Raw genomic sequence first — 27,633 nt, forward strand, 5'->3', positions numbered from 1 at the left:
AGTGGGATAATGTTGAATGATTTTTATTGATAGCTTTATTGACATGATCACTTGAATGGGAAAAACAGTTATTGAGGCTAAAAATCTACTGCTATTAGTTTGAAAACCATAACTGAATGATTTTTAATACATTTTTCAAATTTTACTAGGGTACAAATGGTTAATGTCATTGGGAGGGAATGTCAGTGAGCCAGAAGGACAAAAGGGAAAAAAACAGGTGAAAAATATTTTTGGAATGTTTCTCTGTATCACACTATTACATATAGTTTTTAAGTTTATTGAACTAGTAGTTAAGACTGTTTAAAAAAATGGGATAAGCGAGCTTCCTGACCTTCTGTTATTAAAACAAAGACACAAACAAACAGAAAAGGAGCCCAAACAAAAACCTAACCACCTGTGCTGATTGTGATTAATGCTTTTTTTTTCAAACACCTGTTTTACCCTTTCTGATGAGCCAGTCCTGAAAACTGCTACTTGAAAAGTGATTCCTATCCCTCAGTGCTATTTGGCATGTGTGCAAGGACATACCTTAATTACACTGGTTCCAGAACTGGCCATTTTTAAAGATATTCACAGCTGGTGAACAGTGGAAGCATTGATGTTTTCAAAGAGACTTCAGAAGCTTGAGGATCTTGTCGATATATTTTCCTTTCTCTTCTCAACCTTTCATCCTTCCAAACAGATATTAACCTTTCTAGCCTAATAAAACTTTTACAGAATCTTTAAAACAAACTGAATGAGAAAATGTATACAGCTAAATCTCCATATGTTTTTACATGACTCCAGAGGGTTATGTCTCATGGAATTTTGCATAGGAACACAAAATTCAATCTTTGTAGTTTTAAGAGCAAACTAGCTCTCATTCCCCATTATTCTTTCTTAAAAGTATTTTCAGGTTGAAATGTAGCAGTTAAAAAATACAATCAACAGTACTTTCAGACGCTACGTATTCCCCAACAATTATTATGGTTTTGTACCTGAAAAGAGTCTATTTAAAATGTTTTATTCTCCTTCATTATGTGGAAAACTTTCAGAAATGGGAAAATGACTCTACCAAAAGAGCTGAGTTGTTACATGGAAAGTGCTGTCAGAAACAGAAACTAAATTATCTGAACTAACTATAAGAGTAATTCATATCTAGTAAAGAAAAAAAAACAGAAAGGAAAAGACAAAGAAAAATAGCTCCTTATTATTAACTATTACTGTAATTTTAAATATTGCTTGCAACAAGTGTAGTTACTAATTTGACAATGATTTCTTAATGGTGTGCAATTGTCAGGGAGTAAGTTTTTAAAGTCAGGTTTTAAAGGAAATTAGAACAAAATGTTAGGAAATTTCTTCATCAGAAACAGAGAACTGGATTGACACAGTTTTGTACCTGTCAATACATATTATTCATTTTGATAGAAATTGTCTAAAAGCAGTACTGTATTCTGATGGTACCTAAATTTGACTTTTTACCAGTAACAGGTGTTTTAAAAAAAATTTTGAAAATATTTCAAAGCACTTGAAACAGTTTCTAAGTCTTCAGCTGGAAGAAGACTTAGGATTATTATGGAGGAATAACCCATTTTATCTTTTTTCTCTTAATAAAATATGTACTGTTGTGATTTGAAAAGGACATTAATTATATTTGCTCATTAATTATATTCTCTAAAATTATTTTCAGGTTGTGGTTAAAGTCACATGCTTTACTGTGTTAGGCTTTGGTTTACTTGTGAATATTGCACAAACGATTTGTAAGAGAGGAATTCTTGAGAGTGCATAAGATTTCATTTTTCTTTAAGTTAGCTAATTATATTTATATTTATAAAAGGTAGATTTTATTTTTTTTTCTTTTACAGGCACCAATGTGTGTGCCAAGAATAACGGTGGGTGTCATCAGCTCTGCCTTTACCGGGGAAATGCACGGAGAATGTGTGCTTGTGCACACGGATATCTTGCAGAAGATGGAATTAGTTGCCTGAGACATGAAGGCTACCTGTTGTACTCAGGGAGGACCATATTAAAAAGCATTCACCTTTCTGATGAAACCAACTTGAATTCACCAATAAGGCCATATGAAAACCCAGAGTACTTCAAAAACGTCATAGCTCTGGCTTTTGACTACAGCCTGAAGGGAAGGGGCACAAACCGCATATTCTTCAGTGATGCACACTATGGAAATATTCAAGTTATTAAAGACAACTGGGCTGGCAGAAAAGTGCTAATTGAAAGTAAGTAACAAAAAAAAAAATAAATAAAAGTTCCCAAAATGTGTATTTTATTTCAGTAAACTTTATAAAGTGAAACACTGATGATCACTTGGCTTTACAGAGTAAAAAATATCAATGAAGTTTTATCACATTTAATTATTGTATTTTATCCCTATAAGATGCATTTAAACATGAATAACTTCAAAATAATTTATTTTATAACAGGTTTATGATGTGTGAAGCATATTACTTGAAAACAGAAGTGACAACGGCAATGCTTAATTTATATGCTTGATTTTAAGGGGCTTTACTGTTGAAACAAAACCTCATATGAATTTCTACTGTTTTATTTTATGTTGCCCATGGCATTTCTACATTTATCTATTTGTTTGGGTGGGTTTAATAACAAGACCAAAGAAAGCGTGAGGAAAAATGAAAGTACGTTTGGTATATCATCTTTTGCTGTTGCATGTTAATGGGGATACTTCTAGTAAAGAAAAAAACTTAAACAGCTGCAAACTGACATAAGTATTATTTTACAACTTATATTGGATAATTGTTGCATTATTACCTCTGCACAGTGGTTCTGGGAAGCCATTTGTGCTTATGAAAATCGTTGGCACTAATGAATGGAAAAGCATTTTTAAAATATTTTTAAACTGAAAGAGTGTAGATTTAGATGAGATCTAAGGAAGAAATTCTTCCCTATGAGGCTGGGGAGGCCCTGGCACAGGTTGCCCAGAGAAGCTGTGGCTGCCCCATCCCTGGAAGTGTTCAAGGTCAAACTGGACGGGGCTTGGAGAAACCTGGTCTAATGGAAGGTGTCCCTGCCCGTGGCAGGGGGTGGAACGAGATGATCTTTAAGGTTTCTTCCGACCCAAATCATTCTGTGATTCTGTGTGATACAAGGCCTTTCTTTTTTTTTCCTTTGAGTTTTTATGTGTGCATATTTTAGAGCAATCAATGGCATCTGTATTAAAATATGGTAAACATAAACTAAGCAATATTGTCAGGATGTTCTCATTACTCCCAGGAAAGCATTGTCCACTGGTGACACACAAAGCACTGTTTTAACTCTGATGTTATAGGAAGACATTAAAAGTATTGCATGAAAAGTCACTGGAATTTTCAGCATTTAAAACAAAGAGGGAAAATAAATACTTGTGAAGCACCAATGCAGATAGAAATTGGGTTTTAAAAGAACAATAAAGTGTTCCTCATTACTTTATAATAGGCTGTTCTACAAGAGCAAAAGACATTCTGTAAAGCATAGTTGAGAATTATAGTTTTAAGAAATTGTTAGGAAGTGTTTCTACTTGTAACTTAATATGCCCGATTTCATTTTTCATTAGCAGAGTCAGCACTCTGAATAATTGAATGTCAGATGAAATTTTCTATCCTTGCAAAGAAATTTACTGTACATGCTTGGGATGTATATGTAAACTATGGCATTTTGTAGAAAGGCTTCTGTACTATTCTGCAGAAATGCTTTGTAAATGAGAAGGGTTATAACATCCCAGTATATGTCAGTTTATTGCTCTTCTTCAAGAGCCCTTTAGTTTATGTTGAGTCATTCATTTTCAGCTGATATTTTTGTATTGTATGGCTCTCCATTCCACAGTCTGCATGTGATTTTTCTCTCACTGTAAACAGGAGACAGTTCATGGGGCTGCTTGATGTAGTGGAAGTATTTAACCAACCACACCTATAAAGAAAAAAACAGCGGTAGGATTGGTTGACACCAGTAAGACACCAGTCTTCACTGGAAGACAGAAAATTCTAAAATTTTTCTGATTTCTACATTAAGAATCTGTGATCATGTAGAATTTATTAGATGGAATCCAGCTGAGAGATGTTAGTAATAATGTTTCATTTCGGGATTGAAAAAATAACACCTGTTATATTAATTTTGCTGTCTTTTTCATCCAGAATTATTAGTACATATCTGTAGCAAGTTTTACTTTATTAGGGAGAGATATAAAACCACAATGGAAATATCTACTGTGGTTCTATCAGTTCTACAACATTGTTCTACCTCATTAAGTTGAAGTCTAAAAATCACACAAACCTTTATTCAGTATTTGACTTCAGTAGAGAAATTAGGATATGTTACATACAACATACTGTTGTCCCAGATTTTTAGTTCACTGAATGCAAATCTGCTCCTAAGGAATCTCTCACCTGATGGATTTCTACCTCCCTGAAATCAGACATGCTGCTCAAATCTAATAGATTAGTGAACTTTCCTGCACACTAAAAACACTTAAGACATATAGAGCTCTTTGTTAAACAGGTTTCCAGTTCACTAAAAACAGATTTACAACTCACGAGCAACCCATTATCTAACATGTTTTTAGCTCACCGAGAACAGATTTACTACCCAGAAACAACCCATTATCTAACATGTTTCCAGTTCACTGAAAACAGATTTACAACCCATACACGAGCCATTATCTAACATAGTTCCGACTCACTGAATATTGATTTAGAATTCATAAACAACCCATTATCTGACAAATTTTCACCTCACTGAACAGATTTGCAACTCATAAACAACCATTAGCTAACACATTTTCGGCTCATGGAAAGTAGATTTACGGCGTATAAACAACTTTATCTAACTTGTTCCAGTTCACTAGAAATAGATTCAAAACTCACCAAGAACCCTGTACCTGATAGGGTTCTGTCTTCAGCAGCAAGAAACAATAACAACAACAAAAAAACAACCCAGCATGTGCATAGTATGCCACGCCATGCCACCTTTGGGTTTTGTACTGCATGAGGAGGGGATTTTTTTCTTAACTCTGAACTCTGCTGATGAAAGGAGCAATATTTCATTTGGTCACTCAGCAGGGATTTGTGCTTTCTTGTTTTCTTAAGTAACTTTATCAGGTTAATCTTTCTTATTGCCAGTTTTTAAAATTTTACCTTGTTCTTGCCCGTGATTTCACACAAATATTCTTTTGGCTGACCTAAGTTGTTTCAGAGTGTATGTTTATACAAAGAAGCCTTTTTTTAAAAAGCTAAGTTTCAATTTCTAAGCTAATAGTTCTTTTTTTTTTTTAATTATTATTTATCATAGGTAGAAGCTTGAAGCAATACATGAATTAACCAAAACCTGCTTCAGTTTATCTGTAGAAAAACACTGCGATATTCAAATAGCTTTAATACAGCGGTGCAACAGTAGACAGAAGACAAATGAAGTTAAACCTAAAGAAAAAAGGTGGAGGCAAGGCAAAAAAAAAAGGCAAATGAGAAACAGGAAAAAGTAATGAGATACACTCAATGGTTTTTCTCCTAACTGTGTAAACAAAGGCACTGAGATATTTTGCCAGTGAAATGTCTCTCACAGCACAAAAGGAAGTGTTATGTGAGAAAACGCTCCTGTTTTGAACCTGAGGCACTGGTGTCTGTAGAGCACAAAAATCTTTTCACTGCTAACATAAAGTGTCAGATCCTGTGATGTATTGTAAGGCTTTTTACAGTCTGAATCTTTTAAAGGTGTTCCAATGTGTGCTACTATTCTTCCTAACTAAATGGGTCCAATTTAACTGTCAAAAAGGCATTTATGTTCCCATTTCTCTTACAGAGCGTTACTTTTGGTACATTGTGAGATCCCTTTAGTTTTGAAACTTTCTTCTCCAGGAAAGGAATTTTTAATCTGTTAAAAATAAATATTGGATATTGTTGCTTTTTATTTCATAAATGGAGTCATTATAACTGTATATGCTATATGTATATGTTATATGTATTTGTATATTCATTATAACTGCATATAGGTCCAGTGATTTTCACTTTTTAAAGGAGGGAAAGTGAGAGGCTGTTGTTAAGTCTAGGATATTTAAATAGTAAAACATAATATTTATTATTCCAACTTGAAAAACAAGTTGTCTAGTTTAACACTATCTTTTGTTTCTGTATGTGGCTGCATATTAGAGAATCACAGAATATTTTGGGTTAGAAAGGAGCTTAAAAATCACCTCATTCTAAGCCCCTACCACGGGCAGGGACACCTTCCACTAGACAATGATTAGTGGGTAAAATCTATGAGTTGTTGCTACAGGTGAATAAAGTAATCTAATTTTATATTAAGCATTTATTATTCTAGATTGGTGTAGTCCTGCACATTTCATGTGTTGTTTAGGTGTCCCTGGGGTGAAACTCTAAATGTATTTATGACAGGAGCTGACTTACACTTATGGTATGTTGTGAGCATTCCCAACCTCAGTATTGAGGAAAGATGTTTTTGCCTATTGAACTTGAGATTATTCATGAGGAATTAATACTATTTGTGGCTGATTCAACTGTAAAAAATTGCCCTTAGATTTTTTTATTGATGCAAATATTTACTAAATTTTTACCTTAGCAGCTCTGATTTAGTTGCCTTAAATGTAAAACTGTTTGGTGAATTTTCAGAAAAAAGCTACACAGAAGGAACATCTGAATTTCATTGTTTTATTCTAAAGAGTAATGTGATCCAGCAAATATTATTAGGTTATTAGGCTATTCTGCCATTAACACCTCAAATATCTCTCTAATGTTTCGTTTTACTTCAACATTAAGAATAAAAATGTGTGTTTATATATATTTATTAGAAGGCTTGTTAGTCTAATAGTATTGATTTAAAGGTGCTAAGGGTGAAGAGTAGGTTGGTCCTTTTTAGAGTCCACATGTAATGCACGAAAAGATAATATGGGCTCTTGTAATTAGCAAAACATTTCTTCCATGACAATGGTTGAGATTTTAAAGAATCTAATAAAACACTTCCATCTCCATAGGTTAGGTTTCCATTCTGGAAGTCCTTCTGCTTTTAAAGACTCTTTTACATGGATACTTTAACTATATTGATGTTATGATATTATAACACTTGTTAACTTGTATTGCCTCAGTAAGTTTGAAGGAATAAGATTACATCCATGGAGATGTTTGTAGTGCCTTGAACTCAGGGTAGTTGTAGCTTTGAAGAACCCAAAGCCTTTGTTTATACTGTCCTATTACATTTAATAATCTTTAATGTGGAATACGTTAAAGCATGGGTTTATATTTTGAAGATGCAGAAAAATGATAGAGGTAAAGAATTATTTAACATTCTAATTGTGCAGTCAGTGAGGAATGTGAATCTAAACCCTTCTCTTCAGGTGCTTTAGTGCTCGTGAGACATTTCTTTCACCCCAGATCAAACGGTGACCACCTGTGACCCATCCCCACAATCTTACACAAACAGAGTGACAGAAAGCAGGGTCCCCTCCTGTGACCAGTCTGGTGTAACAATCGCCAGGCTGAATCCTGAAAGGTAAATTGCCAAAGCCAAGTCACAGAATGAATAAAGATCAAGCAGGTGTTTCAGTACTGAACATGAAAGCCTTCTCCAAAGTTCTGATATCAAAGTGCTGTTCATGATCAATTTCATTACTTTGATGGCTTTTGAGAATTAAAAAAAAATATGGTGTTGGGAGTTGTTCACTGCTTTAGAGCATTGCTAAAGAAAAGGAGTTGGTAAAAATATGAAATTGAAAGGAAAAGGTAATTGAAGTGGTACAACTGGAAAAGTTTTTACTGTAAACTTCCTAGATAATTTTAGAAGTATAATATAAGAGATAAAAATCTAGGAAATTGAGAACTAATATATATATATTACCAAAAGCCAGTGGCAACAACTATTGGATAATTTAAACCTCATGTCCTTTAGTATTTTTATTTCCTGGTTGCAATAATAAGGGGTCTTATTCTGAGTTCTTCAGTTATTGATTTGTTGCTTGTCTGTTCCCTGAGAAAGTCAGATGAAGATCAGCATGACAATATTTATAGGCTACATCTCGTCTGTGGGATGCAATCTATCTTCGTTAAGTTCAGTAAAAGTGATAGATAGCGTTTGGCAACGTAATGATGTGATCACTCTACCATTGCCTTTGTAAATCATAAGCTGTTGCATTCTCTTGTGTAGATATTTAATCAGTTACACACCCCATTACTGATTTAATTCAGAATGTCAGTGGCAGGTGAATAATGTGAGTATTTGTATATTAATATCATATTGTATTAATGTTCCTTTCATTTAAGTATGCAATTCATGTGAAAATCATAAACTGTTGCTTCATGGCTAGAATAAATCTAATCAGTGCTGTAGGCATCTAATGCCATCAGTGTTTTAATTCAATATGTCAGTAAAACAAATGTGTTTCTTTTCATTTCCAGTTCCTTTATGCTTTACCAATTCAGAATATTATATGATGCTGCAAAAATATGAAGCTGAGAGTAAACAAATTGCTAATTTTCATCCTTTTATAGGTTTTGGGACTAAGTCTTTCAATTGTAGCACCAGAGAGGATGAGGCCATACTTCTAATATAAATATATTAAAATATATATATTTTATATATATAATTTATATAAAAATATATTTTAAAAAGTGCTCTAAAATATGCTTTAAGGAAGTACTTATATAAGTAAAGATAAAATAATATCATTGCTGGTTTGCATAGATATAATATTGAAATGCATGTGCTTTGGCATCTTCTCTACTGTTCTGTCTTTAACAATATGAAGTTGCTAAAAGGTTTTAATTTTGGAGGAACAACGTTCGAGTTTCTAGAGGACCGTTTGTAGGATCCCTTCTGTCCTCAGTTGGTCCTTAGTTTATCATTGTTAAAAAGATTTACAGGAATTTGGAGATTCATCAATAACCTCTAAAAAAAATTATTTTAACCTAGAAACATATAAACTAACAAAAAAATTGTATTATCAATGATAACTTACTATACTGAAGGTTTGCCTGACCAGTGTACTGATGGCACTTCATCCAGCTCACACTATATGTTAGTGGGAACAAAGTTGTATTATCCATTTTAAGAATTTATTTAAATCTTGTGTTGTTTTAGCACCTACTCTGCAAGTCTTATGTCATTGACTTGAAAGCTACCTTATTTATAGATTTCTGAAAGTATTAAATGCGTCTCTTCTGTATTGGTGGAGTTCTCACTTCCATAAGTACACAGAACATGATAATACTAAAAGTTTACTGGCAAATAAAGGCGTGCTTGGTGTAAATCCTTCAGAATTAATCTTTTGGTGGAGCTAAGCAAATGCACTTAGTATGTGTTTGTAGCATAGTTTTCAATTTAATTTTAATATGTTTTTCTTGTCTTACATCAAAGCAATTTAATTCCCCTGATTATTTTTTATGAGGAAAGCTTTTTTTTTTTAGTCTGAATTTTTCTGTTAGAGGTATTTATGAAACCCTTATCATCCACGGGTTTGTCTCCTGAACCTTTTGATAGTTTCAGACTTAATTTGCTTGAAGATGTGATCATCTAGTAAAGCACCTTCTCTTCTTTAAAAAGCATATATACATCAAGAAGTTTCTGAATTTTTATTACATAGAAACACAGACTGGTTTGGGTTGGAAGGGAACTTCAAAGATCATCCAGTTCCAACCCCCTGCCATAGGCAGGGACACCTTCCACTATCCCAGGTTGCTCCAAGCCCTGTCCAACCTGGCCTTGGACACTTCCAGGGATGGGGCAGCCACAGCTTCTCTGGGCCAGTTCTTCACCACACTCTGATTAAAGGCTTTTTTAATCCTTAATTAGATACTGGATATTTGATTAGAGACAATTTTCACAGCCTGATTCTGTTGTCAGGCTATTTTAAAGTGTTGAGTTGTTTTTTTTCTTTTCAGTCAAAGTATTAATCATTGGCATTCCCTTAAAGATGTAGATTTCTTGAGTCTTTGAATATTAGCTTCTTTATTTTCTTTTAAAGTTGTTCTCTTTGAAAGAAAGTGTTTTATTGATTGTTTTTTTTTTAGTTCTACTCCACTGAGAACATACGAATGTATGGCAAAGTTTTTTTGTAAAACTGCATACTTAAATTATTTTCTTAAAACATTTTTCATCTGTATGCTAAATGTTTACTTGTCTCTAAATATGCCATAACTTTCCATGTATCTGTTTTCTAAAAATTTAATTACCATTTTGTAAATAGTAACATGGAATTAAACATTCTTCTGTCACGATTTACAGACCTTAACATGGAATTGCAGGATGATGTGTTGGTCCAGTGTCAGAATGTGAAGCTGTACTTTCTAGTACCTGTGGAAAAATTGAGTTCTTCTCTTTAGTATAGAAATTAAAGTAAACCAACACATCTGGTATTGAAGAGCACTTTCATCATTCTAGTTGTGTTTTAATTCATCACATCTAGCTGTGGCAGGAACAACATCATTATCTTTTGTCAGCCTAAAACTCTGCTGTAGCAATGTTATGTAACCAGTTTGCTCTCAAATTTCTTGACAGATTCAGACAAGAAACAAAGCTGAAGTTGTTAGAAATTCAAGAGGTTACATGAGGGAATTTTCTTTTTTTTTTTTTTTTCTGATAGACATCTTACAAATGAAGAGCATTAAATGCTCTCATGTTTTGTTCATTGCAAATAAAGAACTGGTCAGAAAATGTCAATACCTTTGTTATTTTTTTAATAGAATTGCAGAAAATTCAAGTTGGAAGGGACCCATGAGGACCACTGAAACCAACTTGTGATTCCACACAGGGAAACCTAATAGATAGTGACTTGATATCTAAGAGCACTGGGTTTAGTTTAGAGAATTTTATGTAGTTGCAAATTGGGGTTCAGCATATAATTTTAATGTAAATTAGTAGATTAAGTTAAAATTGTATTCCTGGCCCTTTATTTTACCAGTTATCAGACTTACTAAGCTTCTTTTAATTTCAGAGTTAGTGGAAGATTTGCAGGAAGTGACTAGGAAGTTTATCAGAACCCATATCTAGGTGATACAGACCTCTGCCCCTGGGAGTGATCCCTGTTCCAAGATCAGGGAGCAGAGTGGTTCATATGTGCAGTGCTTGGCCTTGTGTCTCTGGGATAATTTGGGCAGTCCAAGTGTCCTTTGAATCCTGTGTTGTGTTCCTCTGGCTCTGAGAAATTGTCATTACTTTCAGGATTTCTTCTGACTCTTGTGTCTGTGTTGGTTGTTGGTCCTAAGGCTGATATTTTGATGCTATGATGTCAAAGGTATTTTTTGTATGTTACAAAACTTGGTTTGGGCAAGTTAAGCTGTGTTTGAGGTGTGGAGATTTCAGGGATTGGGAGGTCTCTGTAGGCAAAAGGAACAAAACCTGATGTGGTCTTGTTTACACTCCCCAAAGAGACTTGTTTTTGGGGTTTGGCTTTTGTTTTTTTTGTTCTGTTTTGTTTTTCAGAAAAAGTAACAAATTTTTGCTGGAAGAGTGCATGGGTTACATCTCAGAAGGAATTAGTTGTTTCATTCAGGAAGGTTGCCCTGGGAAAAATAAATGCCCGTGGTGTGGGTGTTAAGAGGTGGAAGACCAAAGAATCAAGCAATTGGGTTTCAGTTCATAGTAGGGACAAAACCCCTCCAGAACCTGCCTAAACCACAGTTAATAATAACAACCCTGCATTCAGATGTGTTCCAGTTGGCTTTAGAATACTTCAGTAGGTGTTTGCCCATCTCTGTCATGATATTTGAAAGAACAGAATATTTTTTCAGTTCTTGATTTCTGAAACCTTTACTTTATTTCAATATGTTTTTAATGCTTAAAATTAAAAATAAATTTATAAGGCAGATAAAGCATGCGTCTAACCCACTCATCTTTTTGAAAACCAGAATTAATATCGAAAGGGTCATTCTTGTAAACCTCTTCTAAAGAGGTTTTTGTAATTTTCAAGTTGCTTTCAATGCCAGGTAAACTCTGTCTAATTTTGAATTACTTGTAAGTGACCTGAAGATATCTTTTGTTTTTCCTGAATTCTGTTTCATAAGTATTTTACACATATTCACCTCCCTCTAAGGAATGTCTTCTTTTAAGACAAGTCACTGAGACTTCTCCCCAGATATGTCACAAAATGTAGTCAGATCATCTCCAAGTGCTTTAGAAAGAGAAATACAGAAACCTGATACATAATTATTTGCCTCATGGTTTTGAGTTATTTGCCTCAAAGTTTTGATTTAGTGTTTGCTGTTTCAGTGTGATAAAACTTATTTTTGGACTTTCTGTTCTGTCTGTCTGAATTGCACAGTAAATATTACATCTTTCAGCAAGCTGAATGGAAATTGTATTAACCAGCATAATGTAATCCTAATTATATTTCTAGATTTTTGCCTTCTGTAGCTCATTAATAAGCTGCGTGAACCTTCTGGTCTAAAAATATTTGTTTCTAACAAGATAATAAGTGAAGTTATCAACATACATTTCTGTAGTAATTATAAGATAATGGTAGGAAATAATTACTCCTATTCCTCACAGTCTGTCATTTTTGTATATTGGGACTAGATAGAGTTTATCTTTTCTGGACATTATGGTCTAGTTTCTTATTAATATTTTCTTTTCTTTCTAGCTCACAGTTTTTTATGTGGAATGAAAGAGTGTGGTATTGTGGCTTATTAAAATAATATATTGATGTTGAGACCTTCAGAGTTGATATTTCTTTAGTACTTTTCAGGTGTTTAAAAAAAGCTCACACAGTTAATAACAACAGGACACTTTGATCCCTATTAATGTAATGTGTATCAGTGTCAGAAAATACATTGAAAGATCATGCTAAATAATAAAAGTAACTAGTGAAAACATCCCAAGACTTGGTTGAAATGATATTTGAAGATGTGACTTAATTATTGCTGTCTTGAATAAATGCATGTTATTTCTAATATATCATCTGGGGACACTGTACTAAAATTTAGTTTAATGATTGTTAGAATGGGCCAGTATATTATGGGGTTGTTAACAGGTGGTCTTGCTCTCTAGATTTCTTTTTTTATTTAAATTTATGAAAAAAAAAATTAAGATTTTGATTCCAATAAAAAAAATAACAGCAGAAATGATAAAAGAACTGACAGACTTGGGCTGAAATAGCTGAACTCTGTGAGTCTGCAGGATCAGCTCTGAGAAGAAAAATAAAAACAAACATCTTCTTGGCAGGTGTTTGATTTGCTCTGTCTGTAACCGTCTTCTTCCAGATGTTGGGTCAGTGGAGGGACTTGCTTATCACAGAGCTTGGGACACCCTGTATTGGACCAGTTCCACCACATCCTCCATCACGAGACACACCGTTGACCAGAGGCGTCGAGGGGCTTTCAATCGGGAAGCTGTAATAACCATGTCAGAGGATGATCATCCACACGTGCTGGCTCTGGATGAATGCCAAAAGTATGTATTACATCTTCCTTACCAGATTTTAATTTCTGGCACTTCTTTATTTCACAGTCAGCTAATGCTGTGAAATACTGATACCTACGAAGGTTAGGTAGATTTCTTCGTTTAGGAGAAAATTGTTAATATAATTTATAAAGCAGTTGCAGAATTAAGGTGCAACGTTTTGTATGTTTTCATGTTTCAAATAATAATTACGTTTTCATGGAATGTTGAAAAGTTCAAGCTGCTTTTCTTAAAAGTGAGCTAAATGCAAATTAATGAGTGGTTGTTTGAGTGATTTCATCAGACGCATTACTCTTATTGCTTAAATTAAAAAAAAAAATAATTTAAGTATTTACAGAAAGGAGTCTGAGTTTCTTCTGTGCAAATTATGGGCCCACATGTTTATCTCAGAAACCAGTGTAGTATAGAAGTATATAACAAGAGATGAACATTTACAGTACTTAAGGACAACATCCTGCAAAGAAGTCTTAGTTCCCTTTTGTCCACTCTAAAGAAGGCTGTATTTCTTAGTAAAATAGTAGGAAAGTTTATATTTCTACTCCTGTTAATAAATTCTTAAAAATTTGAGGTACTTTAATCTTCTCTGTTAATTCTGGAAAAAAGGCAACCTGCCTTTTCTACTTCTTGTAACTGTCTCTCCTTTTGCAAGGCTGAGCTCCATTAATTCATTATTAAATCCCATTTTTAAATTGGTAGCTGAATGTACAGTGTTGCATGAGTAGTCAAGGTTATTTCCACGTGTGTCTTCATGTCCTGTTTATGCAAATTGAAAGTTTATGCTGTATTGTAAAATATGTTTACCCAGATATCAGAAATAAACCACCTAAATACTGATGGAGATTGTAATAAGAGAATGAGCAGGTTCTGATCAGTCTGTGAATTACATCCACAGCTCATTCCATAACATTTGTCCACCATTGATAACCACAACAAGGGGCTGAATGAGCCTCCTGTAGAGCACATTAATGTGACTTTCTTCCCACAATCAACCTTCTGCATCCCAGTCCTTTGGTCTGTATCACATTTCTAAAATGGGAAAAGCTACAGGTTAATTTCACTGTTAGAAATTACAAATATACACACTAGCAGAATTAAGTTTATATCATTCCATAGCTTCTCTCTCTCTGTAATGGTTTATTAATATACAGACATGATCAGAATTGAACAGATCTGTAAGAGGAAAAAAAAATTCTGTACTTGTATACAAATTAATGAACTAGGAAACTGCTATAATTTATAGGATATTGGATATTAGATTTTCTTGTTCACCACTGATTATCACAATTACTCCTAGAAGACATTCAAAATTGTCTGTGAAAGCATATGTGGGGTTTTTTTCTGTTGCTCATTTCATAGAGAACTAAATTATAAAATGTATCTTATGGTTTTATTTGTTATTTTGATTTTAATACAGCTTAATGTTTTGGACTAACTGGAATGAGCAGCTCCCAAGCATCATGAGATCTACCCTCTCAGGCAAAAATGCACAGGTTATCATTAGTACAGATATTCTGACACCAAATGGACTGACCATTGATCACAGGGCAGAGAAACTTTACTTTTCAGATGGCAGCTTGGGAAAAATTGAGAGGTGTGAATATGATGGATCACAAAGATATGTAAGTAAAACAAAAATCCTGAATATACTCATTGTAAATCTGTTTGTTTGCATTTTTTAGCATCTTTGAAGTGAAAATGTTACAGAAACATCATTAGTTGCCTAAGTTTCTCCCAGTATTAGTTGTATATTAGATTTAAAACTTAAAACTTTACTGAGCTACAAATAGTGCTCTATTTGCTCAGAATTTCTTTACTGTAATACTTGAGTGTTACTGGACAATTTTTTTTTCTTTTCTAACTGTACATCTTCCTTTACTCTTTCATCATAATACTTTTGGTCATTGAGTGCCCTATTAGTTTCAGCTCAAGTAGACCTTTTACCAGGAAGATGCTGAAGGCAGTTGGTCTGTGCTTGAGATTCTGTTGCATGTTTAGTTTTACACTTCTCATGTTTCATGAAACCTTCCTTTCAGGGATTTTGTACCTCACAAAGTTCAGGATAAAATGAATGAAGGACATGTTCTGGCTTGTCTTCCACTCCTAGACATAAAAGTTGGTGTACATCAACTCACTTTGATATCTGTTAACTTTAAAAAAGTCCTTCATATGCAGTATAAAAGCTTAAGAAATATTTTTGCATCCTAAATGAAAATTCCGTGTTTTTCTGGAATCTTATCCAGAAGTTCCACACACTTTGTTTAGACAAAATTTTCTTATCAGAACAAAATAAGAGAGCTGAGCTTGTAACAGCATCTAGTTTTGCATAATTTCCTTTTGCTCTCATTCGTATAAATTAACCACAGCTCACTAATGTTTTCAGAAGCAGTAAATATATCAGAAACTGGACAAACCAAAGCTAGAAGGATTCTAAATTTTAAAGTCTTTGATTATATATTTATTGTGAAAATTGATTAACTTTCTTGGTTAACAGACAGAAGGCAGATTGGGGGTTTTCTTCGGAATTTTGTTCTGCTTTGTCATTTGGGAGATAAAAACAGGATGTTTTTCTTAAATTCTGCTTCCGTTCAACAATTCTGCTCAAATATATCCAGTCTTCTCTGTTCTTATTCCTGACCATTCTGAATAATTATGTATTTGGAAAGTCCCTCAGTTTTCTGTCTACCACATAAAAGTAATTTTCAAATGGTGTCTTGAGGGACTTGTCACCATCTTAAAATACAGATATAAGGAGTACATATGGGGATGAATATAGGGAGAGGAAACTACCCATTTATTTCTGATACTTGTCAGCTTTGTCAGCTATTTCCTTTGCAGGACTTGGATCACAATTTGGAAGTTGTAATATATTACATTATCCTTCCCTCGACTTCCTGTCCTTTATTTCTATTTTGTTATCAGTTTTGAAAACTGACAGTAAATTAGAGGATTTTTTGGATGTTACTCCATCACATGTATTAATCCACATTATTATAATTGTAAATGACAAACTGTCTTGAAGTAAGGTTCATTGGTCAATTAAAAACATGTATTTAGAAGACACAAGCCACTTTTATCTCTTTGACAAGTAGGAAGTTGTGCTAATACTTCTTTCTGTGTGTGCCTGCAAGCTTATTTCTAATTCAGAAACTTATTCTTAAGTTCCTGGAACTTAAGGATGTACAGCAGTAGTTACATACATTTTTTTCTGGGGATTTGCTTTGCTTAAATACATTGTCATCTCTATGTATGAAGTTATTTGTCTACATCACTACTATTTTTGTCACGTTTAAGAGGGAAAAGAGAAAAATATCTCATTTAGATCACAAATAGTAAGTAATTTTTAAAGTAATTTCATCTTCTATGTTTTCTTCAGTAATTTTCTCTGAAAATAACCCTTCCTAGATTGGATATTCTCTTCTTCCTCTTCCAGTTTGAGAGGAATTCCTAAACTATTTTCTTATGCTTTTTTTCAGTTAGAATTATTTTTCCCATTTATTTTGGCTGTATTTATGCTTTTTGATGTATACCTCTGTCTTGTACTGCTGGTTCTTTTTTTCATTTTGCAATCGTTTTTAGTTTTACTTTACTGATCCTGTTTTACTTAAGGTTTTTATCAGTTAAGTACAAGGTAATTAGTAGATATTTAAATAGTTTACTTCATCTTTGCACAGGGTATAACAAAATAGGAGATGGGACATGATGCAACTTAGCTGCAAGAACCATTACTAAAATCCACTTTTTAATGAGGCCTCTGGCTTTCAATTTGCATCAGCAAGACAAACTGTTTTTTCAGCCACTGGACATTGAAACGCTCAGTTTTCCTACTATATGGCCTTTTGGGTTGGCTTTCTATCATTTTAACTCTTCTTCCCAGTTAAATAAACAGGAAAGCTCCTGACAGCAAAAAGCTGAGTCCATCATGATCTTCTGGAGGCTTCTTGGGAGGTCTATTGTGTTACCTATGCAAGGATATGCTACTGTTAATTGTCCTACACTGATACTTGTTTTGGGAGAATCAGTCAATTCTATTGCCAGAAACACTGATCTGAGTGCTCACTTTTCCTGCATTAGTTAAATGAGGGTTGTCATACCAAAAAAACACCCAGCAGGCTGTTTTAGTGCTTGCCTCACCAGCAGCACTTCAGCAGAGTTGCTGATCACCCTTTAGATGAATTCTTACTGATACAAGTAATGCCAGAACCCAACTTGGTAATTGCATTATTGATTTCATGAAATAATATTTCCAGGGCAGTTGTTTTACTTCTTTCACATGCTCTCCAGCCTGACATGATCTCTGGTGTCTGTGACATTAGGAGAATACAAGTAATGATCATTTCACTGTTCTGGTGATCTGAGCTTCTTTAGGGTGTTTCAGCGTGGTCCTGCCATCAACCACCTGTCAAAAATAGTTTAATCAGACTACCCTTGTCCTCACTATCTCTGCTTCATTGCTCTCCAGTTTCAGTTAGGTTAACAAAGGTAGAAATTGGATAGTAGAACATGAAAGGCTAATGGTAATGTAATGAATTTTCTGCCAGACAGCAGCTTCTCTCTTCATTCCGCTCACCACAATAGTCTAGTACAATGAATGAGTAGAAAATCATTTAGCAGTATTGAATTGACTCTTTTAAGTGGATTGTAAGAGTTTATTGATTTTGTGTTGAGCTGATATGTTAATACTAGTATTAAAAAACTAGTAGTGGTTGCTGGAATACTCTTTCAATTTTGGAAATTTCTTTGTTACTTTTTTTTCCTTTTTATTACTTAAAATAAATAAAAGTTGTTGTGGGATTTTTGAAACATTTCTCATTCTGCTCTGTCAGATCTTCCTGATTGAAAAGCAAAAGTGGCAATTATTTTTTTTCACAGTCACTCCCCCATTTTCTTCCATTTTTGCTTCTGCTCTCAGTTGGATTTAATATTGTGGCCACAGCTGTTTTTAGCTGCTTAGTGCTTTAATTATATCATTTTGTTCATGAACACAGAGACTGAGCCAACAGCAAATAAAGCTGATTTCATGTTTTAGACTTATTTTTCCAATAAATTGTGAGCTACTTTGATTTTTTTTTTTCCTTTTTCTCTAACATTTTACATGTGGAAAAACTAGAAAGATAGTTAAATTCCTGTAACAACCTGCCTGGTTGTTTTCTAACATTCAAGTTGGAATGTTTTGATCTCAGTTATAGTTTTGTAGGCCTACAAGTGTGATTGTTAGAATCAGTAAGGGTTTAGAGGTGTTTCTGGTAATTATAACCTTCATGTAATTGCAACCTGCCAGGAACTGTAACTTTCTGTTTCTGGAATATATGTTTTTATTCGGTTGTATTTCTGTATTAAAGCAATTAAACAATTTCCATACTTGGTGTTCAATTTCTGTTGTGTTCAGAAGCATTTTATCAGATCTGCTCTTCAAAATACTAAATGCAGAAATGGAAGCTGTAAGTTTGGCTGTGCATTTCTGAAATACTTGAGTTTATAATTGACAGCTAAAATTACTTTTCAAGCATTATATTTCTTTGTGGTAGAAATATTATTGGGGAAATTCGAGTAATTTTGGTCAATTCTGGAAAAGTCTTCGTGATGACATCAACGTTACCTTGAGAAGTCACCAAATAACTCACTAAGGCAGGATAAAAGTGACATCAACCAAGGTAGCGAGAACAAAGAGAAATCATTCAAAATGCTAGCAATTTTCAATGCAAAATGTCCAACTCCATTAAAATCAGAATACGCTAAAAAGTCTTAAAAAAGATTTTCACCAAGGTCTGAACATGAGCAGTTACAAAAAGATTCAGGTCCTGAATGTGATTCCCGGTTGAAGAACCACATTGCTGTATTCTCTGTGTGCTAATAAATAATCGGATGTGAAAACTAACCTGAAGGAAAATCATGTCAACTAGAAGGCAGATATTTTAATAAGCTTGGATGGTTACCTGGAAAAAAAAATAAAATTGAGCCTACTTTCCATGTGGAAATCACTCAGTTTCTTCTGCTTCCCTATGATTTTTTTACATGGCATTAGAAACAGTAATAGCAGAGAAACAAGAAATGCCAATAAAAATTGATGTTGTTAGCACATACACAATTTACAACCTAGACATTTAAGTTCACTGTGGCTTGCCTTTCCTATTTCCACCTATTATAATAGTTAGGGGAGCAAGAGTTATGTTCTGGGCTTTTTAATCAATTACTCTTTCTGGACTAGTATAGATATTCTTGGCAGTTAATGGTACTAGAAGTGAAGTGGATTATTTTAATGTTCTCTATCCAGTAATATAAATACAGTTGTTCTAGTGGGAATGTTCTGTTCTTGATCCCTTTCTCTTGCAAATATGAATAAAAATAGTATTTGTTTCTCAGCTTTTTAAATGTCCACATTTCCCTTTAGCATTCATCTGAAGAAACCCCAAACCAATACAGTGAGTGAAATACCCACCCCTGTTTACTGAGTTGTTTTTCTAGGGAGTTCACTCCATTGACATTGATGAGTTGCTTTCTTTTCAGTAGTTCTGTAAAGTATTGCTAAGCTCAAACCTAATGAAAGTTACTCCCTAGCCAAAGGCAATAAAATCCTTTAATCCCTGAGAGGTAGAGAGCTGGTTGACACAGATCCAGCACTTTTAGTTTGGGACTGTTTGCTGAAATACCTTGAATGTCCAGTGTTGATAGCCTGGTAGAAATTAACTTAAAGAAGGAATTAGTGAAAAGATAAAACTAATCTCTAAAGCTACGGAGAATAAGATTATTTATAATACCTCAGGCTCCCAAAAAATTCTAGGAGATTGAACTAAATGTAATATTAGATGAAGTTTGTAATTTATGAGGTTGAAAATAAGTATTGTGACAATTATGTGTGTAGTTTCAAAGAACATGGTTAATACTGTGTAATTTCCAGAGCTGTGTACTTGCCATTCCAAAGGAACAGAAAAGTACAGGCCTGTTACAGTTGCTTAATCTGTCATTCAGCTGAACTGCAAATTAAGGAGCAGCTGGAACACTGCAAATTTAGCACTGCAGTTTGGTCTTCAGTGCCTTAGATGTTCATTGCCAGCATGGAGGAACAGAAATGAATTGCTGAAGAGGAAGCACTTTTGATTTTGTTTCATTTTTCTTGGGTAATTCTACAGAAAGAGGATCTTGTTGTTCTTGGTAAATGTGGTATTCTAGTATGTCTTTTGCATCCTTTGCTGTGTGACTATTATTCAAGTTATTTAGAAGGCATTTTTGAAAGATAAAATAATTGAAACCAAAATCCATGTGTTAAAGATATGGCAATGATGCAAATAGAGTCTTCATTCAGACCAATCAACACAAAGCATGATTATTTTTAGTAGTTTGTGACAGTGATTGGCACTGTTCTTCCACAAAACCCAACATAAACCTACACTAAAAAATTCTTCTAATTTCTTTTGTGGTAACAGGACTCTTCAGCACCAAATTTCTTTCTTTTGTCTTTAACATCCACTTCCACTTCTGGTTAACATTTTTGTCCAATAACGTCACAGTGTTGAAAGGACAGAATTTGGACACTCCAGATCAAGGCTTATAGATTTGTTTATCCAGTAAGATATAGCATTTTGCTTTTTTCTGAAACAATCACATCAATAGCAAGCAAAACAAGGAGTCTGATCTAAATGTATATCTTTTTTTTATGTCTTAATCAAATACATAAAAATTATGAATTAGATCATTATATGTTATACCCTGGCTGTGCAACTGATTTCCCTGTATTACAGTCTCATATTTTTTTTTCACAGATTCTTTTTCTATAATCTTTTAAGAACAGTATTCATAGCTTAATAATAAATATGCTGTACTGTTTTATGGCTTTAATTTTAAACCACAAAATACATTAGATAATTTTGACTAATGTAGTGTTCTGTATAAGTCAGTTCTGTCAAATTGAGCTTTCTGATATTCATCTAAAATATTATTTATTTTTAAATTAATGGTATTGCTTTATTCTTGTAAAATGATTTTATAATGTAATTGACTTCAAATTGTCATAATATTTTAACATTTTTAAGTGCAATTTTCTGTACTGGAATTGTTATTTTGTTATAGACCTCTACAGAGATTTGGGTGTCTTTTGAAAAGTGAAGAGCCCTTAAGAAACATTTAGAAGCTTTATTAGATAGTACTGCCCATTTATTAAGCATTTTGGAAGAGAAGTATTATCAATAAACCATTCGCTAGAGTTAAAATACTTAAAAGCAACTCATATTTTAAGCTGACGTATTAACTTTATGCACTTCTCTTTAAAAAATCCAACAGTATTTGTCTAAAAGTTGAGTGTAGTCATGAGAAGAATCATTATGAGCCTAGTTCTCACTGACAATCTAATAAGAGTTTTATATAAATCATCCAAATTACAATATTCTGGCAGAAATTCTTGTCTACCTGACATGTCTACCTGGCTGGCTCCCCCCCTTTTTCAGTTTTTCTAGAGAAACTACCACACGTATCTCAAATTAGAGCAGCTATATGTAAAAACAAAAACTCTCTGGACAACTTAAAAAATAAAGAATTACAGTTAAAATTAAATTGTCCTCCAACTTCTGAATCCCCTCATCCATCTCACCCCTCCTGTCTCCTCATCTCTTTAGAGTAACCAGAGAAAACTACATCTGTTACTCAGAACTTGAAGTATCTGCTGTAACTGAATGTTGGTATCATTTAGAATTAAAACATGTGATATACTATTGGACATGTCTGATTCAGGTGGAAGGGAGGTCTTGTTCAGGTTTTCTTAATTTTTTAAAATTGTACTTAGACTTAAAAAATAAAAATTGTTACAATTTTCAGTGTTATTCTATAAATTAGAATGTTTAGGATTTTAAAAGGGCTGTAAAGTTTTGGCCAAGACCTTGTAGAAATATGAACTCTTTATTTTGGATGCTGGAATAAAACCAGTGTCCTTGGATAGGGATGTGACATAATGGAGGAGAGGAAATGCTATGAGCACTAGTGAACAAATATTTTGGATGTTTGTTTTTGTGACACTTTATTTGGATCTCAGCTCTCCCAAGGTGTAACAGCAGTGATCAGTCTGTAATGAATTTACGTTGTGTTGTTATTACAATCTGAGAAAAATTATAACAGTGCTACTGAGCACAGAAAGCTGAACAGGGTAGTGCCTTCTTTAGCACTGATTGTGACAACAAAATCCTTCCAACTGGGAAAGTTTCACATTTTCATGGAGAAAAAATATGGGGTTGCAAACTCTTCCTGGCCGGGTTTCATACAGATCTTTCAGAAACACGTGATTTTTATTTTTTTTCATGGAATGTCTGAATATGAATAGTGTAGGATTTTAAGAGTGTATTATGAAAAGTGTCTTACAGTAAATGTGCACAATTAGAGAAGAAATCTTTTGCCATTAATACATTCCCATCTATCTTTTAATGCTTTTAATTTTGGAAAAAGGTTGGTTAGAGAAAAGTTATCGTCTTGGGATATTTATCAGTAAGAAAAATCTTTCCTGGAAAAAAGGGTTTTCTAGTCAAACGTTCTTTAAAATATGCAGAAATATATGATGTGCATAGTAATGTAGAATTTGTTGTAATTCTCTGATTAATATAAGTAATTTTGATATTCTGTCTGTGTAAGTGAGTTCAAGCATGACCAGGAATGCTCCTGTGCACTGGACTAGAAATATCTATGTTGGCAAATCGTTGTAATGCTCTGGGCAGTGAACTTGGCATAGGTGTGAACAAAATGCCCCTGGAGCATTCCTTGGTATTGAATCCTGCAGAGTTAGGGCACCTTCTTAATCTCTAAGGCATAGCTGTAGCAGCAAAAATGGAGGCTTTTCTTTCACAGAATTAAATTTGGATATCCTGTTTGTTACGTGTATTTTTTTAATCTGAAGAGAAAGACTTCCTCCCCCTGCAATTACTTATTTAATTATTGAGTATGGGATTGACCACTGCTACTTCTGTCTCATTACAGCATTTTTAAAATAGCACCCACTTTCAAGTAGGTTGAGCAGTGAGCAGAGCACCAGCCCCTGGGTGGGTGTGCAGTCAGCAGGAACAGCTCAGACTCATCACATGTACTGGGTTCATGGAGATTTCCATGAAATCTCATTGTTTTTATAAAGGCCCTTTGGGAAAGAGGATAAAGGACACAAAGCAGATGGAAAACCGTGGTGATCTAAGTAGAGATATGGGTTGAGAATTGATGCTTAAAAAAGAGTGATTTCTATTGTGTTGTTAAAAGATGTTATTTTTCTGGTTTTATCCCAATTTCACTATGCTAAGTCGTACATAGACATGGGATTTTTTTTTTTTTTTTTTTTTGCTAGCCTGGGTCAGAACTGATGCTACTTTATGAATATACATGAGTTACTATTTTTTTCCAGAGAAACCTGGAAGAATACAATTCAATACAAATATTAAGAGTATTATTTATCTCCATTAGCTAATGGAGAAGTATTAACCCCCCTTCCAAATAACTCTTTTCAGCCAAAATTAAATTTTCATTTAGAAAACTGATTAAAAATGTGTCATATTCTTCAGAACAGAAACTGTACATGTGAAATTTTTAATTCTGATACATGAAAAGAAAGAACATATATGAAAATATTTTATAGGAGCTGTGATTTAGACTGGGATCAAATTCATTGCATGTCTACAGTTTTCTTTCAAACCTTACTATATAGTGAAGTACAATTCATGTTTTCTGTCAAGGTTTTAAGGTGATTAATTCTATGGTGAGATTTTTATATTTTTTTTAGTTGGAAAACACAAAACATTTATTGTCTTGGGTTCAAGTTTCTGATGGATCATATAGTGACTGCTCTTCAGATCTGAAACATGCTTCTCACTTTGATTCATAAAAACTCCGAATTTTTAGACTTTCAGCCATGTTGAAAGAACCTCTTGTTCTCTTTTCTGTTCAAGCTATTAAGCAGGTAGTGTGTTGAGTAGGTATCTTTACAGGCACCTTTAGATAAACTGTGATTTTTTTTAATTAAGGAACAGATGCCTGGTTTTCTGCTTGCAGCATCCTTCTAACGCACTTTAAGTGCTGTTATCCCATTTTTCCAGGTTCTGTAAGTATAGAAGTATGAAGTGTTTTGTCTAAAACTATAAAGTGATGTGAGTCCCAGTCTGCACTTTAAAAACTTCTTATTCAGTGACAACAATTCTTCTCGTGTTTCTCTTCTGTACTTCTGTATTTTAGGTAATTGTGAAGTCTGGACCAGGCACGTTTCTCAGCCTGGCTGTGTATGATGAATACATCTTCTGGTCAGATGGGGTGAGGAGAGCTATCCTGCGTTCCAGTAAATACACAGGAGGAGACACAAAAGTTCTTCGTTCTGATATCCCTCATCAGCCAATGGGCATTATTGCTGTTGCCAATGACACCAACAGTTGTAAGTTACAAAGCAAGATACACTGTTTTCTGAATTCCAGAATCATTCATTTCAGATATTTTATTTATTTTTAACAGAGTTAAAAAAACATTTCATGGTGTTTCAGAAATTCTTATTGTAGTAGCTGTTAACTTAGGATGGGGTATAACCTCTTTCCAAGCAAACAAATATTATTGAATGACCATTTTCTGCTGTGGATGTTATGCTCAGTGGGTGCAGTTAAATATTTTCCTGTCAGATTTTGGCAGGTTTGAATGTTGTAGGTTTTTTTGAATTATTATTTTCAAGGTAGCTGTGTTTGTTTATCTTTAGCGTGCCAGCATCTGAGGCGCGCTGACATTTTCATCTGACTGATAAAACCTGAATCAATTGCCCGTGAATCTGAGATATGGTGATCTTTGCTCTCTCAAAGACATTGGCCGTTGAAGCAAATTTAATAAAACAGAATTCCTCTTTTATCATTTGTTTTTTTTTCAGGTGAGTTATCTCCTTGTGCACAAATGAATGGAGGTTGTCATGATTTGTGCCTTCTGACGCCTGACGGGCGAGTGAACTGCTCGTGTAGAGGGGACAGAATTCTGATAGATGATAACAGATGTGTGAGTAAGTAATACTGGCTGACACGATGCTTTTCTATGCTGTGATGCAGTTGCCTATTGTGAGACAGTTGGCTCAAGCCATTAATTTTATTTCTTTTGTAAACTGTAAAAATTGGTCTGGCAATTCAGCACATATCTGGCTTTTTAAACTATTTTGTCTGATAAGGCTTTTTGAGAGTTAAAAAGCATTAATACTCCCCTGAAATCCTTATTATGGTAGTGAGATACTGCTTTCTTATTCATAGTTAGGATTTTTACGTTTCTATCATGATTACTGCTGAGATAGAAATGTCTGTGTGCATACTTTGGATCTCTCTAGGAGTATATCAGATGAATTATTGAAGCTGAACCTTAATTGAGTCCCTTTTTCTCACCTATTTAAGGTCAAGGCTGTGGTCAGCAGTGGAAGTGAAAGAGATTCAGCAGATAAATTCATACATCAGATGATGTGTTATAAAATTATTATACTGCATTTATATTTTCCAGAAGCATTGCAACTCTAAAAATTGCTCTTTGGTAAAGCCATGTTTAAACCTTCATCTAGACCATGATACAAGATTCTGTCTTCTAAATTAGTTTTTTGGAATGTTTGCAGGAAATGTTCGTCTGAGCTATTAGTAAAAAAAAAAAAAAAAAGTAAGACTTAGACATTAAATGTTGGGGTTGAGTAGCCCAGGAAGGATGGAAATAAGACAGACTGTAGTTTAACTGTGAGATCAAAAGTTGCTTTCTTCGTAACACAATTGAAACGGATACTCAATAAAATGGAAAGTTAGCAATTCCAGCTGAGATAAGGAATTACCTGTCCTTCCACAGTGTAATTAATCTATATAGCTTACCGCCAGTCAAGATTCTTGAGACAAAGCTTCAGTAAAATTCAAAGAGGGATTGGATGCTTATATGAGTAATGACTACCCTGACTACTCACTTCTCATCAAAGAAACACTTTGAAAGACATTAAAATGCTTTGTTTCTGCAAGATGGAGTTTGAAGCAATCTCTGCAAGGGTGTCCAGTTAGACTTTAACTGATGGCAGATGATGCCATACATACTTTTTTTTTTTTCATATTTTCCTAAAGACTGCAGTTTAAGGTGCTGAACTAGATGAACTGTAGTTTCTTAGATCTAAGTTCTTACAATTCTAAAACATGGGAGGAAAAGAGAGAAAAGTAGTTGCTGTGATAAATTTGATTAAGATGTAAAGGACTGTATAAATTATATTTAAGATCAGATCTCACCTTGTCCGAAATCTGTATTTTCAGCACTTCTTTTATATTTTTCTTCATGTTTGAATCAAATCAAGAAATTATTTTAATTTATATTGGCTTGACTTTTTAATATATCAGACATTGGTTCTTCCTGAGTTTGTGCTGAAGTAATTATAGTGGCTACAAGAAGGAAACATAATTATTCTTTTGGAGCTATTCTGGATATTTCTCGTTTCTCTCAACTTGGATATTTTGTTTAGAACCATGCACATGAAGCAGATGTATGACCTATCATGAAGTTCATGAACGAATTGTTCTGTGTCAACTTTGTGATAGCTTTTAGTTTCTTAGCTGAGCCAATAGAAAATCTATATGCAAGAGAAAGCAGAAGTAAAAATTTTAAATGTGCATCTTGTTCTCTTCTAAAATAACAGATAAAACATCCACTAGATGAGAAGCTGAGAATGCAAAAAATTAGGTGTATATCACTGGGGATTTTTTGTGAATAAAAGGCAATAATTAAAGTAGATACAGGAGGTTTCTTAATTGACTGTATCTTCACCATTTGATGTAGTGCATTGATGCTGGTAGCTGTGTATTACAGTGCCACAAAACAGAGTTGAGAGTTCAAATTAACTGCTTGGCAATGGTAAATGTTTAATTCTTGCTTTTGGATGGGCTGTGTTGAAGGGATGTTTTTAAAACATCTGTTAAGAAATGGTTGCACACAAACTGGGGGTTGTGGAGAGGTGTGTGAGAGTAGAGGGTCTCTGAGCACAGTAGTTCCAAAGTCGTTCTTATCAGAATCTGTGCCTTGAAGTTATTTCACTGCCTGTTCCTTCATGGATATTTGACTCTGTATTTTTCTTTTTGGATTCTTTCTGTAGAAGCTTTTAGGTTCTGATGCCACAGTGGGTTTGTTTATTTGTTTCTTTATTTATTTTTTTGCACTGAGGATTTCAAAAACCGCGTAGCAGATACTTCAAACGCAACCAACATTTTTCTCATCTTCACTAATTGTGAAAGCTTTTAAAAAATTACGTGTTAATGTGTTTTATTT

At 33.9% G+C, this 27,633-nt stretch overlaps 1 protein-coding gene across 3 annotated transcripts in view; it reads left to right on the forward strand.

The window, feature by feature from the left end:
- Positions 1 to 27,633, forward strand: part of LRP1B (LDL receptor related protein 1B) — a 246,406-nt gene that overhangs the window by 91,382 nt on the left and 127,391 nt on the right. For all 3 annotated transcript variants that reach the window (XM_029962198.1, XM_029962197.1, XM_029962199.1), the window contains exons 33-37: positions 1,845 to 2,216; positions 13,188 to 13,377; positions 14,801 to 15,005; positions 24,574 to 24,766; positions 25,244 to 25,369. In XM_029962198.1, the coding sequence (XP_029818058.1) occupies positions 1,845 to 2,216; positions 13,188 to 13,377; positions 14,801 to 15,005; positions 24,574 to 24,766; positions 25,244 to 25,369 (1,086 nt within the window). The remainder of the gene's footprint in view (positions 1 to 1,844; positions 2,217 to 13,187; positions 13,378 to 14,800; positions 15,006 to 24,573; positions 24,767 to 25,243; positions 25,370 to 27,633) is intronic.

The sequence above is a fragment of the Manacus vitellinus genome, unplaced genomic scaffold, assembly GCF_001715985.3.
Source record: "Manacus vitellinus isolate BGI_N305 unplaced genomic scaffold, ASM171598v3 scaffold_43_pilon, whole genome shotgun sequence".
Lineage (NCBI taxonomy): Eukaryota > Metazoa > Chordata > Aves > Passeriformes > Pipridae > Manacus > Manacus vitellinus.